Source organism: Protopterus annectens, chromosome 4.part0 (genome assembly GCF_019279795.1).
Source record: "Protopterus annectens isolate FY-2018-M chromosome 4.part0, PAN1.0, whole genome shotgun sequence".
Classification (NCBI taxonomy): Eukaryota; Metazoa; Chordata; order Ceratodontiformes; family Protopteridae; genus Protopterus; species Protopterus annectens.
In genome coordinates this window covers 1,098,671,696-1,098,685,649 of record NC_056733.1, presented here as the reverse complement: position 1 = coordinate 1,098,685,649, position 13,954 = coordinate 1,098,671,696, and the positions used below count along the sequence as shown (strand labels likewise).

Here is a 13,954-nt window from a genome sequence, read left to right as displayed (position 1 = left end):
CCTCTGGAAATGGGTTTCAGCTCAGTCAGACTATCCCAGTCAAGAAATAGAAATAACAAAATGAACACAAATAAATAAATAAATGAAGAAAACAAATGAATCGATACAATGTAAGTCTACGGTTTAGGATTATCTATACTGGAAGGCATGATGTTAAGGATTCTGCCATCACAGCTACAAAAAAGAAAAACTACCATGGTTTAGATGTTTCTAAGTTTGTTCTTAGTCATACAATTGAAATAAAATGTTTTCTATACTAGTTACTGCATATTGCACCAGAACATGTATACAATGATAACGTGAACAGTCGTTTGTGCGTAACTACTTCTGCCACAATGCAAGCCATTGTTTGAGTATCTGCCTGATATTTTTGATTTAATCCTGCATTATCATGCTATAAGTTTTAACAGCTCCCAGTTTCTGAAGCTTTCTAGTACTTTACAATGCATAGCTTCACCCCTTTTATATATATATATATATATATATATATTTATCAAGAAGATATCCATATCTCATATCTACTAAGTGAAACATAATTACACCCCCCAGTTTTTTATTTATTTAAAATAAATAAATAAATAAAAATAAAAAAGTGAGAAATAATTACCCCCCTCCCCAGTTTCATGAGCTAATCTATTTTTTGCACACACATGACACACTAGTGAGAGCTCTGTAAGATTACATCGTCTGGTGAACTTGTAATGGTGAGGGGGATGGGAAAATGGTCCTGGTGAGCAGTTCTTATTGGAGGAACGTCACTACTCATTCCAAGCAGAGAAATCCCAGTCAAAGAATACAGAACTGTTCTGCAGGTATGGGCAATGACCAATCACAGCACGCCTGCCCAAATATATGCATGTTATCGGGTGTAGCAAACAAATTCTATTTTGTACTCACAAACTCTTAGTGCTAGCCCCCCCCCCGCCTTGGAAACTATCACTTAAAAATGGACACATATCTGAAAACGCCCCCCAAATGCTTAATAAATGCAAGTAACATTTTCAGCTGCCCTCCTAAAACTACTAAAAATATTGTTTTTAGATTGGCAATATTGCGCCTGTTGTTGGAGGCATTCATTCAGACAGGTGTAGACATAATATGACTAAAAAAGCTACACTGATATGATGCTCTGAAAATAAATGTACTCAATAGAGTACAGAGAGTATACATGGATATACCCTTGGCATGTATGTATGTAAGTGAAAACCATTGCCTTGTACAATGTATAACATCTGTACAGCCACTCACCTTATTTCTGTATGATAAATTATATTCTCTATATGTGTATGTTACATACTCAGTGACTCTGGGAAATGGCTGAAAAGGGCCAATGTAGCCAGCCCACTCACCTGGTAAATAAATAATACAATGAGTAAAGTGGAAGAGGGCCACTTGTGTACAGCATAATGAAGGTATCCCAGAATTTCAGGTTGAAAATCTGTACACTGGCGTGTGGGTTGCTCCACATCGTGGTGCATTTTCTAGTCTGCTAGCCAGCACTACTGGAGTTCTGTCCTCCTTTACATGTAACCACATGCCTGGAGAGGCACATTACAACAGACACTGGGGACTACATTTCTAGTGCTAACCCAACATCAGACAGATGATGTGAAGTCTTCAGAACTGAAGTTGATGATCTGATGATCACCATGACACATGGATGGTAGTCAATTAACAACTTATCCTGATATTTCCGTAAGAACTCTGATATTCTTGCCAAATCACATCTCATGCTAGCTCCCAAAAGACAACATCTCAGATAATCCTGTTTCTTACATATTATCTCTGCAAGGAAGCATCAGCAGAAGCAGCTTTCTTCACACCTTGCTGCCTTTTGTCACATTAACAGCACAGAAGCAGGTTAAGGAGAGTGGCCTAACAGTTAAGGTGTTTGCCTTGCAAGCACAAGGTGCAGGGTTTGAGTCTCACAAGGGATAATTGACTAAGCTTAAAACGGCTCCCAAGGGCAGTTAGCTTGGTACTAACCTATGATAACTTGGTGGCATTAAGGGCTACTTCACCAACCTATCTTCTCAAACAACTTGACAAAGAAACTACAGAATCTCCTTAAACAGTATTTTTTCACCACATTCTACTTCTCATAATGCATGTCTTTTGTCTGTCCCCTAGAGGCTAAGTTCTATCATTGTCTTCAACATTTCTACTCTCTCAAAGATTCTGGGATAAATCCTACTAAACCCCATTGCCTTTTCCGTCTTCAGTTTCTGGAGCTCATTCAGACCTTCGTATGTGAAAGAATTGGATTACTGACTTTACCTTCTGAATTTAATAGACAGTATTTGTTTCCTTCCTTCACGAAGGGTTACCCAGTTAGCTGCCCTGCCTTTTACCTAACACTTTGTGCCCATTCCTTCCATTTTATTTTTCCCTCAGTGGCAGTCATTTTTCTGTTAATTGCTCATTTGAACAAGTTTTCCTTCTGTTCATATTTGAAGTCTTTTTTTCCCCAGTTTTGTACATTTTATTTTTCAGACTGTTTTTTTCTACTTTCATTTTTGTTTTAACTTGAAACTATACTTTGTCTTTCAGCTTCTGGTATGTATGACATATGTTTTTCCACAATCTTTGATACAACGTTTTGAGAGCTGCAGTGCATTTTTCCGTATTTTTGACTTTCATACTTTCATTGTCTCTGCAACGGCAGTTTTAATGCACCAATCAAACAGAGAAGGAAAGGACAAGCAGTAGAAAGGTCAAAGGCACAGGAAAGTGAGTAGACAGATGTAGGTGTACATTGAGAGGAGAAATGTTTGAGGATACTGACAGCAGAGTATGCAAGAGGGGTAAAGGGTTATGTTGCATGACGTCAGAAGCTAGTGTCGGAGTCGGGAGATGTGCAAAGTGTAGCACATGGCCAAAGAAAAGAAAGGGCCCAGGACACAGAGGTCCCCAACAGGGCAGAAGGGGTAAGGTGGTGTAAGGAGTGCCATTCTGTATGAAACAAGACATTAACTGTGAGTTTATTGAGGATGAAGGACAGGCAGGAGAGAAATCTTGCTTAAAGTACTACTCCACTTGGGATTTACCCAGACACTATTGACGTACATAAGGAAAGAAGCATTACATAAATAATATATATGAAGGATGGAGGAGCAACTCACCGTGCCTCTCTGTACTTTACAACATGGGAAGATCAAGGAAAAAAGATGAACAAAATCAATATATGACATTGTAGGAAGGCTCAGCAGGCCGGGAGAAATGTTGACGCAGACAATGGAGAATGGAGAATAAAGGAAACAAATAGCTTGTGGGTTATGAATAAGCAACATTTACAGGCAACCATGAACATGGACTGGGCAGAAACAGCAAAAAAAAAGACAAGTCAGAGACTTGTGTGGGTGTAGAAGGAACTAAAAGAGGTAGTCAGGAAAAACGGAAAGGACATTCCAGGAACTGAAAGGAAAAGAGGAAGCATGCAGACAGGCCTTCAAGGAAATCTGGGGGGAACATCATAGGAGGTAAGAAGGGCCAAGGAAAAGATGGAAAGAGAAATGGTGTAGAAAGAGTAGATGTCCTTTTTACATACAAAGAGGAGTAAAGGAAAGTGAAAAATAATTTCATATATAAAAAAATAGTGCAGGGAATACAGTGATGATGTTGAAAAGGCAGAAATTCTTAATGAACTTTTTTTGACCCCATTCGTGTAGTTGGCAAATAATCTGCCAACAGCAAACTGAAAAAGCAAACATTTTGAATAATATAACCACAAAAACTGTAGGTGAAAACACTTAAAGTATTTTTTGTGGGGGTAAGCCCTTTTGCAACCTCCAATATAAGCGGCTTTACCTCTCACACCCTTTTACTTATGTAGAGTAACTTCATGGTCACAAAACCATGATAAAAAGAGAAACACCATGCAAAAGTGAAAATCCTGCTCATAGGACTGCTACCCCACAGGACAGTATAGTAATGTAAACAATGGGGGCTGATGAATATCGGCTGTTGAGATTTGGAGCTTTACATTCTAAGAAATAGCATTTTTTGAAAGGTAGATTTCTTGGTTCTCTTTTACATTAATCTTCTTAAAGGTGACAATCAATGTTTTTCCAAATGATGGTAACATAGTTGGGAGAGTGGAGGATGGAGAGGGAGAAGAAGTATAACAGTTTGGTCAGAAAAACACCAAATGACCTATAAAACAGAACATCTGGGAGTGCACCAACCCCAGATGAAACACCAAATGGCAGAATGATAGTAATTGAAAAAAGGGTCTATATTATTTCCCTGAATGGCTATTCAGTGAATCACCATTCATCAAACACCTACTTAGCGAATCCACTCTTCATTGAATGGTGAATTTTAACTAGAGCAGACCAGCTGTTGGCCACTGTCTAGAATTTGCCCTTTTCCCCACTGTAGTGCAATCTCAGAGTTGGTATATTTAGGTATAGAGGTGTGGGGGACATAGCCCCCCCCCCCACCTTGGCAGTATTTTTTTTTTTTTTTTGCGGTTGCTCGGCTGGCCAACCCACTTGCTTGCCCTACTTAAAATTTGCTGTTAGATGAAGAGTGGTTTCACTGAATAGGTGATTGACGAATGGCTATTCCCTGAATAGCCATTTGTCAAAGTGATATAGACCCCTGAAGAAACATATCAGGGGAACTGGGAAAGCTCCTCACAAAGATGGCTGGGATGTAACTTTGTGAAATGCTGGATATATCTTTAGAAGGAAATCAGACTGGATAAGAAAGTCCAGACAAAAGCTACCAGGGTAGCAAGGAAGGGACAGAGTGAAGGTGATTTACAATAAATATATAAGATAATAAAAGAATAAACCTAAAGAAAAAGACTGAATGAAAAAAGGGCACAACTGTCAAACTGGAAACATAAATTTTATTTGAGGCATTAGACAGTACTTTTTTGAGATAGAGTAGTAAATAGGTGGAAGATGTTACCATAGAAAACTGTGGACACCACAGATGCCTTCAAGGATGGGTAGGATGCAAGGTAGATTAGAAGAGAAGGCAAGAGAGGGGAAGTTACATGGTGACAATGGCTCAGAAGATTGCATGGCAGATATCGGCAAAATTGCCTATTTCTGGTTCCATCAATAAGTAATGCAATATCACATCTCCAACATTACTTTCATAACTGCTTATGAGAGCTCTTCTGAAGAAGTCTTAGTTTTCAGACTGTCACATGTAGAATTTAAAAACCCCATTTTTGATTTGTTTAACTCTATAATGAAGTTGACAGCATTTAACTCTGCTTTTGAATGGCTGTCCATATGCAGATCTGGTGTAATTTCTCCCTTCTTGTCTCCGTCTCCCTATGACATTAGCTCAAATCTATCCTTTTGCTGATTAGGTTCCATTACTAGCTGTGTGAGGCCTGCCTCTGTATGGTTTGAGCATGTTTTTTTAGACACTGATGCAGAACAAAAGTCTTATTTTAAGTATTTGACATATCAAGGAGACCATTACCAATAAAATGTGCTGGTCCTTAGTTTGTATGACCCCCCCCCCACACACCCACACACAGTCTCCATGATGTCTGTCTCTGAAATCAGTGATAGGTCTGCTTTCAGCTCTTTGTGAACTCCTGTCCACATGCACAACAATAGTGTATATTTCATATATATTCATTTTCATTATATACATCAATTGGGTCTATGTCAGTTCATCGAAGGTTTATTTCCACAAGCCTTCATTCATCAAACCTAATACTGTGAACATTCACATCAGCAAACGTTCACTTCGAGGAATGACTTCTCAGGGAAAGTAACAAGTTGCCCAGCATTCTGACCATCACACAAAGCACAATATTTAAACTCACCCATGTGGGGGGTACCCCCCAACTATAGATACCAACTCTGAGATCGCACTACAGTGGGGAAAAAGGCAAATTCTTATGATGGCCAACTCGTTCCTTTACCTGGGCACATTGTTCGTCGAAGTGAATGTTTGCTGATGTGAACATTCATTGTATTAGGGTTGATGAGCAATGGTTCATGGAACTGAACCTTTGATAAAGTGACAGAGACCTCATTAATTATAGTATGTTTCACAAACAAAGATGGTGCCGGTTGTGTGTTTGCTACAAAAAGACCCTCATTGTTATTATGTCATTCTCTACTTCACAAGGCCTGCTCCAAGTATTCAGGCTAGTAGGGAGGGTGGTCTAATGGTTAAGGTGTTTGCCTTACAAACACAAGGTGCAGGGTTAAGGGATAATTGTCTAGGCTTAAAATGGCTCACAAGGGCAGTTAGCCTAGTACTAATCTATGAATCTATGAACCTATGCTGCTGCTCAATTATTTTTTCCAATGTAGCAGGCATTTAGTTAGAGGTAAACTCACAAAGGGTTTGCCAAATGTTGATATGTTCCAAGGAGGATGTTGTCACTACTATCCATAATGGTGTGGCATCCCATTAGTTTGCCTTACTCCCACTGAGTGCAAGCATAGACATTGCCACCTACGGCCCTAAACTAAGTAAATGCGGTTCAAATAACGAGTAAAGATACAAATGAAATGACAGTCACCGACTATCACTAACAGTTATAACCGGACACTTGTTGAATGGATCCCAACATTTCTACAATACACTGCTTCTGGACACACCGAAAACTTAGTGTCAGTGTTCTGAAATAGTCTGAAAATTTAATTATGCATTAAGCGAAACAATGCATACCATCAGAAGACACCTAACAAATTTCATAACTCTCCATATTGTTTCTGCAAATTAATTAAATAAGTAGATGCAGATCTTGTCTAGCAATGAAAAATCATTTGCCAAATTACACCATTTTACAAAGCCAAGTTTTGTGAATCTCCACATGTGAAGAAGCCGCTTAAAGTCTACCAATGGCATGTGGATGAGTTTCTTAAGATTCCATTAAGGAACTTTTAATACCATCTGTCGAACTTTTCACTGAAATGGACAGGTTGTGAGTGAGAGGTACATACTGCATCTGTCTGACATGTTTAAATATTTAACCTGCCCTAGTTTCTGAAGGATTGTAAATGTCACACTGCAAACCTGCATACTGCTGCTCAATGCATCTAAAGCAATCCTCTAGAAAAAAAATTATATTCATGAATTAATTCGAGGAACAAAGATGTGTCCACTGGTGTAACAAAGTGTGTGGTAGCAGCCATCTTACCTCAGGGTGTGGAGATGTAGTAATTATTTATGCACCCTAGCTGGGAGTAACAGTTTTACTACTGACAGCTTTTTCTTCAGAACCCTCATGATCTAACAAACCTCAGAGCATATAAACTCAGTATGGGGGTTGGGACTCGGGAGGAAGACTGAAACAAGAGACTAAACAAATGAAAAGGGAAACAGCGAAACTGGCACTGAAATGCATTCACATAAAATAAGCTCTGGGTATATTCCAGCATTTATTCTGTGAGCACAGATTCTCACTTCAAAACTGATGAATCAATGCTAGACTAACAGTTCAACAGCTGGTGTCACTTGGGACCAAAGATTTTATAGTCAGGAAGTGCGCATAACTTTCAAAGGAGGCATGTCACATTTTAATGGGCTCATTTCAACCTATGACCTCAATTCTGCGGTAGTTTAAAGGTGCTGTTTCCACTTAGCCAGTCTACGGCCGTGTATTACTTATATGTACTTAGAGAATAGCTATACTGATTTACTTCATAAATGTTGAGGTTAGAAAACTCACCGTTAGCTGCAGCCATCATTGCCTGTATTCGCTCTGACTCCATCTGGTTAGTAGGCCATGGTCCCACAACTTCCTCTAGATGCTGTGAGCTGTACAAAGAAAAAGAAGGGTAACATGTAAGACCAGAGGAACAGTTCCACATACAATGCATTATTTCACTTGCAAATGTATGTTTCATTACTGTATTGCTGTTATTTACATATTGGTTAAGAAAAAAATACATTTATGCATATTCTTTTTCACAAAGCTTCCTAACTAGATTATACAGGTCAGTACAAATATTAAGCAATCAAGACATTTTCCAAAATAAATTCTTCTAAAGCTGCCAGGAAAATATACAATACTGAAAAGAGAAAGTATAATTTAATAAGCTACATGCAAATAAAGTTTGCATACAGATTGAGAATGACAGAGCCAGCCAAGATACTTGTGTGTCCCTGCTCTGAATTCCCAATGTACGGTCAGTGATCCTTTGAAATAACCAGCTTCATTCTAAGGAGGCTGTTCTTAATCTGAGCAGTTCCTTTAACAAGGCACCAGTCCTGAGGGTAAAGGAACCTACTTCAATTAAAACGACCTTTCAAGGATCAACTGATTACTCTTCTCATTCTGTACTGATTTACAGAGAATAGAACGATTTCTACACTAAGGGACTGTAAGAACTCGTTTCCCCCTTTCTGCAGGTAGCACTGATGTCTATAACTTGATACTAGTTTGTTCATACAATACAACAGGCATAATTCATAAACACTGTAGTCACTATACAGGTATTGTGCCCAGAAGATGACCTGTAGAAAACTACTAAACATGATTCACATAAAATATAGCTGTAAGGTTATATTACCCCTCACATGCCTACCCACCCTCTTGCAAATGTCATTTGTGATGTGTACATCCTTAATTTAAGGGCAGAACTTGGATAGGCTTGTAAAGGCCCTGAGGCCATTAGCATAGTAACTTCCCATGATCCTGTTATCACAAACCATCTGAGCTACAACTGCAGGACTCGTACATAAATGGAAAAGGAACTATACATGACAGTTATATGTAACTCATATATAGATAAACCAGGCACCAGAACATTTAAGAAAGAACACAATGGCTACTTACCTGACAAAAAGCACTGCACAGGCAGAAGTGAAGACACCAAAGGCTGCACTGAACTGCAGTAACAGAACATGCACATAATCCCTCCCCAAGGTACACCAAGCTCACAGGTTTATACAAAGGCAAATGGTCAACATCACTGATGTTTTTGCAAAGTGATCCACATCCATGCATGTGCACACGCAGTATGTGCAATCACCAGAGATAGGAAGAAACTGTAAGCTGCTACTGGTGACCAAGCACACTGTAGCTACACTGCATGAATACAAGATTGTGTTGCTCTGTATGCCACATACCTCATGCAGGACATGACAATAGTGACCTATAATGTTGTAGGCCTGTGATAAAATTAACCCATGAGGTATAAATGTCCAATGAGAAGAAAATGCAGGCTGTTACTCTACAATGCATAATGAAGCTTATGCAGTTGACGACTTTTATTCACACACAACATTCTGGAAGTTGAGTAGAAATGTGTGGCTACATGTGTGTGTCTTTCTGAGGGCCATATCCCGAGACACTGTATGTCACAGCCTGTGGTAGGACCTATGGAGAGAGCAGATTCCTATTCAGGACTCACATGAAGCACATTATATATATGCTGCCACTGCATATCACTGTATGCCTCCCCTGCAGCTTCTGGCAACCCTCACATGTCTACCCTACACCCACCTTCTTAAAAATGTAATTTGAGACATGTACATCTTGCACACATACTGTGCATCTTATACCCCTACATGTGTGCATCCATCCCTGATTCTGGCAGCTAGGACATCCATTTATTTCATTTTTATTTAACATTTGTTTGTCAGGAAAGTCCAACTGGGGCAGAGCCCATTTTTAGAGGGGGCTGTGGGAGAAACGCTCCAGATGTACATCTTTGGAATGTAGGAGAAAACCACAGTACCCAGAGGAAACACACATGAACACAGGGAGGACATGCAGACTCTGCATAGAGGGCCGAAAACTGAACCAGAGAACCTCTTGCTGTGAGGCAACAATGCCAACCGCTGCACCACTGCACTGTCCATGCCATACATACTACAGTGTCATGATGTTAACACCTAGGTCATCCATGCCATACATACTACAGTGTCATGTTGCTAGCACCTAGAACATCCATGACATACATACTACAGTGCCATGATGCTGGCAGTTAGGACATTCATGCATTACATACTACAGGGTCATGTTGCCGGCATCTAGGAAATCCATGCCATACTTACTACAGTGTCATGATGCTAGCACCTAGGACATCCATGCCCTACATACTACAGTGTCATGTTGCTGGCACCTAGGACATCCATGCCATACTTACTACAGTGTCAGGATGCCAGCATCTAGAACATCCATGCCATGCATACTACAGTGTCATGATGCTGCCCCCTAGGGCATCCATGCCATACATACTACAATGTCTTTATGCTGGCACCGAGGACATGCATGCCATACATACTATATTACCATGATGACAGCACTTAGGACATCTATGCCATACATACTATATTGTCATGATGCTGGTACTTAGGACATGCATGCCATACATACTACAGTGTCAAGATGATGGCAGCTAGGACACCCATGTCATACATGCTACAGGGTCATGATGCCAGCACCACGAACATACATGCCATACATACTATAGTAACATGATGCTGGCACCTAGGACATCCATGCCACACATACTACAGTACCATTATTATTGTGGTACAGTCTTCTCTACAGTCACATTGTAAAGGACTTCTGTACTTAGTTAAAAACTGTTATTCTGGCGGTTACCGCAGAGGACCACAGCTTTTACCTGTTAATGAGCTGTTTCCTGTGGCAAGGGTGCAAGGTGTGAATCTTTACCTTCACTTACGTTCTGCGGGACATTGAGCAAGTCATTTAACCAGACAATACTTTGGAGTAATTGGGAATTTGTGCTAGGCTCCTTAATGGTCTCCAGGACTGTACAGCTAGTGACTATGAACCAGTTGTAGTCGTTTGTCCGACATTTTCTATTGCTTAGCTGATCTAGTTCAGGAAATGTTATGGTAATATCACCACCATGCTATTTTTAATGCAGCACAGACAGTTTACTCTTCAAGGTAGCAGGCACTGCATTTGAAGATGAAGTACTGAAATACAAAGCTGCTTTCCAGCAGCAACCTCTGCATTAGTAATAATTCTCTTTTATGTGGATTTATTCAGATAACTTTTATTTCTGCGGAGATTGTGCACATTGACTTATCATATAGTATCAGTTGGTTAATATTTCTTATGTCTTCATAAACACTCTTCTATTTAAAATGTGCTACACATAGCTGGATCTTATGGTATGATGATAGTGATCTTTATAAAATGTCAGGTAGTTCAGACAAAGCTACCAACAAAGTACATGTAATTTATTTCTTCATAACAATAAGGGTATACACAGGCAACAAAGTACAGACAACTGTTGGTGGTGGTGGTGGGGACTCTTTGTGAATGAAAAGTCCCTTATGATCTCATATGGTTGTTTTTAAAATGTCTTTAATCTGTCTTTGCAGGACTAGAGGGTGTGTGTGTGTGTGTGTGTGTGTGTGTGTGTGTGTGTGTGTGTGTGTGTGTGTGTGTGTGTGTGTGTGTCAATTAAGTTGGAATACTTTGGCAAGCCTGTGTTTAAGTGAAACCAATTTAAAATACGTTTCATTATGGTCATTATTATTGTTATAATTTAAAACAATCAGGAAGGTGAATCAAAGAATACATGCATTTATACATGGTCCCAAAAATGTGTTCAGGGGCCCATGGTTTGAAAATAGCCTAGGGCCCAAGAAACACTTAAAGTCTGTTTTCAATGAGAGACTTGTTTATTTTTGTTTAGCAAATGGCCATCAGTGTGTGTGCAATAAAATTTGAAATAAAGGCTTTAGATTAAATCCAAATCTCTGTAATCATTATGAAAGTGAAGAAGAAAACAGAATGCACACTGACAGGTTTGAACAGTGTTTATGGTAATTGGGGAGAGACAGACAAGCAATAGGACACTGGAATGGCTGAGAGGCACTGGTCCATTACCCAGCCTAGGGCCTCTTTTGACCATGGTCCAGCTCCGCAAACAATATAAGGTTATTATAGCAAAGCTAAAAGTAGAAGCTATTTATAGTACCTCTCTAATTTATTTAAATATGTTAACCTGATCTAGCTTCTGAGTTTTACTGTTTAGAATATGTAGGGTTAAGGTTTTCTTTGGTTAACAAAAACACGTTTTTGACATTCAGCAGTACATTTATTTTTATAGAACCAATTGTCAGGAACATCAAAGTCAGGCTGTGAGCCACATGCAATTTCACTAGCTTTATTGTAATAGCAATTAAAAGAACATCAGGTAACCCATAGCAACTAGGCAGATGATTCACTAAAAAGCTGAAGAAGCAATTCATAATAAAATTGTGTGATGCATTCTCTAATGCCAGAGGAAACAATTCCAGGTTTTTAAATGCAACTAATTAGGAACCATGTTGAGACCTTGGGCAGCCTGAGTCCTTGTAGCTGATTAGGGCACAGGCCCTTGTTATGCATGTCTGAAGCAATGAACACGCCCTGTTTTCATCAGAAGTAACTTTTATTTACAGAACAAAAATAGCTTTTCTTCTGCCCAGAACATAATCAATGGAAGAATGAGAACATAAAACATGCAGCAAAGTAAAAGTTCAGTCTGTTTGCCATAGTCATAGAAACAACTCAGCTCAGATGCATAATATTCTCTTTAGATAGTCTCTCAAAACTGTACCTTTTGTAGAGAAACCCATGAAACAAAAGTCTCTTGCACAAACCAGTCTCTTCCCCAAAATAAAAACCTACAAGCACACATTCAGAGAAACAGTCACTATTACTCCAACACAAATTTTAAAAATTCTCACCACCTTTGGAGTAATAAAACAATCTCTTAGCAGACTCCATCTGCCATTTTACAGTTAACCTCCAGGTTCTCTGCTGCCAAGACTTCCACTTGTAAATACAGACCTTTCAATGAACTCCTACCTCGAAGTTGATTGCCCCAGCCCCAGACAGTGGGCCACATTCCAAAAGAGTTGGTCTCAGTGTAAGTCTGCCCTGATTCCAAAAGACTTGCTGTTAGCGTAAGTGACTTACCCTATCTATAAAGAGGTGTTTACTGGGGGCCAGATTCCAAAACACCTTATCTCAGACTGCTCTTGGTGTAAGTGACTTAATCTGGTGTAAGTCTGTCCAGATTCTAAAATATTTGTTGTTAGCATAAATAACTTACTTTGATGTAAGGCCTATCTATAAATACAGGCTTACACTGAGGGCCAGATTCCAAAAGACCTGCTTTCAGCATGCTCTCTATGTAGGTGACTTACTTTGGTGTAAGTCTGCCCTGATTCCAAAAGACTTGTCAGTATAAGTAACTAATTTCGGGTGTAAGGCCTATCTATAAACAGGCTTATGCCAGGGGTTAGATTCCAAAAGACCTGCTGTCAGTGTAAACGGTCATGTTCATAGGTTCATAGGTAGGTACTAGGCTATCGGCCCTAGGGCCCATACAAGCCTAGCCAAAAAATGTACCCTGGCTTTTGCCACCCAAGAAAATTATTTTCCTGTGCCCCTGTCGAGCAGAGCCACAGAGGTGACCCCCGGGGTGAATTTCCCATTTCCCATCCAATCATTAAGATTTTTCTTGAAGAGTGCTAATGAGGAGCTTTGTTTGATATAGATAGGTAGTCTGTTCCAGAGTATGGGAAGTCTCTGGGACAGGAATCTATCCCTCCAGCATGTTCTGTTTATTGTGGTGACAAGGTTTAGGTCCCTAGAGCATGTAGCTCGGAGGGATTGGGATTTCTTTAAGTGGAGCATGTCTAACAGTTCTGGGTTTGACATAGCTTTGTATGTTAGGCAGAGATCGCCCCTGAGTAGGCGATATGCGATGGAGTAAAGCTGGAGTTTTTTGAGACGGTCTGCATAGGGCATCTGTTTGAGGCCAGTAATCCTCTTTGTGAGGTATTTCTGTGGTCTTTCCAGTTGCTGTAGATGTCTTGTGAGGTACATACCAAAAGGGGCATTGTACTCTATAATGGGTCTAATGAGTGATGAGTAGAGGGGAACAATGACCTCTTTTTTCTGGATGAGAATCCTTTTGTGATGAGATGAGCCACGTAGAAGGATTTCCTGACCACTGTGGCGATGTGATTATCAAAGGAGAGA

The 13,954-nt window shown here is 39.7% G+C and overlaps 1 protein-coding gene across 1 annotated transcript in view; it reads right to left on the bottom strand.

Moving 5' to 3' along the window:
* LOC122800419 overlaps positions 1-13,954 on the bottom strand; it is a 325,449-nt gene that overhangs the window by 5,440 nt on the left and 306,055 nt on the right. The window contains exon 10 of the mRNA XM_044069866.1: positions 7,658-7,746. Within this exon, the coding sequence (XP_043925801.1) occupies positions 7,658-7,746 (89 nt within the window). The remainder of the gene's footprint in view (positions 1-7,657; positions 7,747-13,954) is intronic.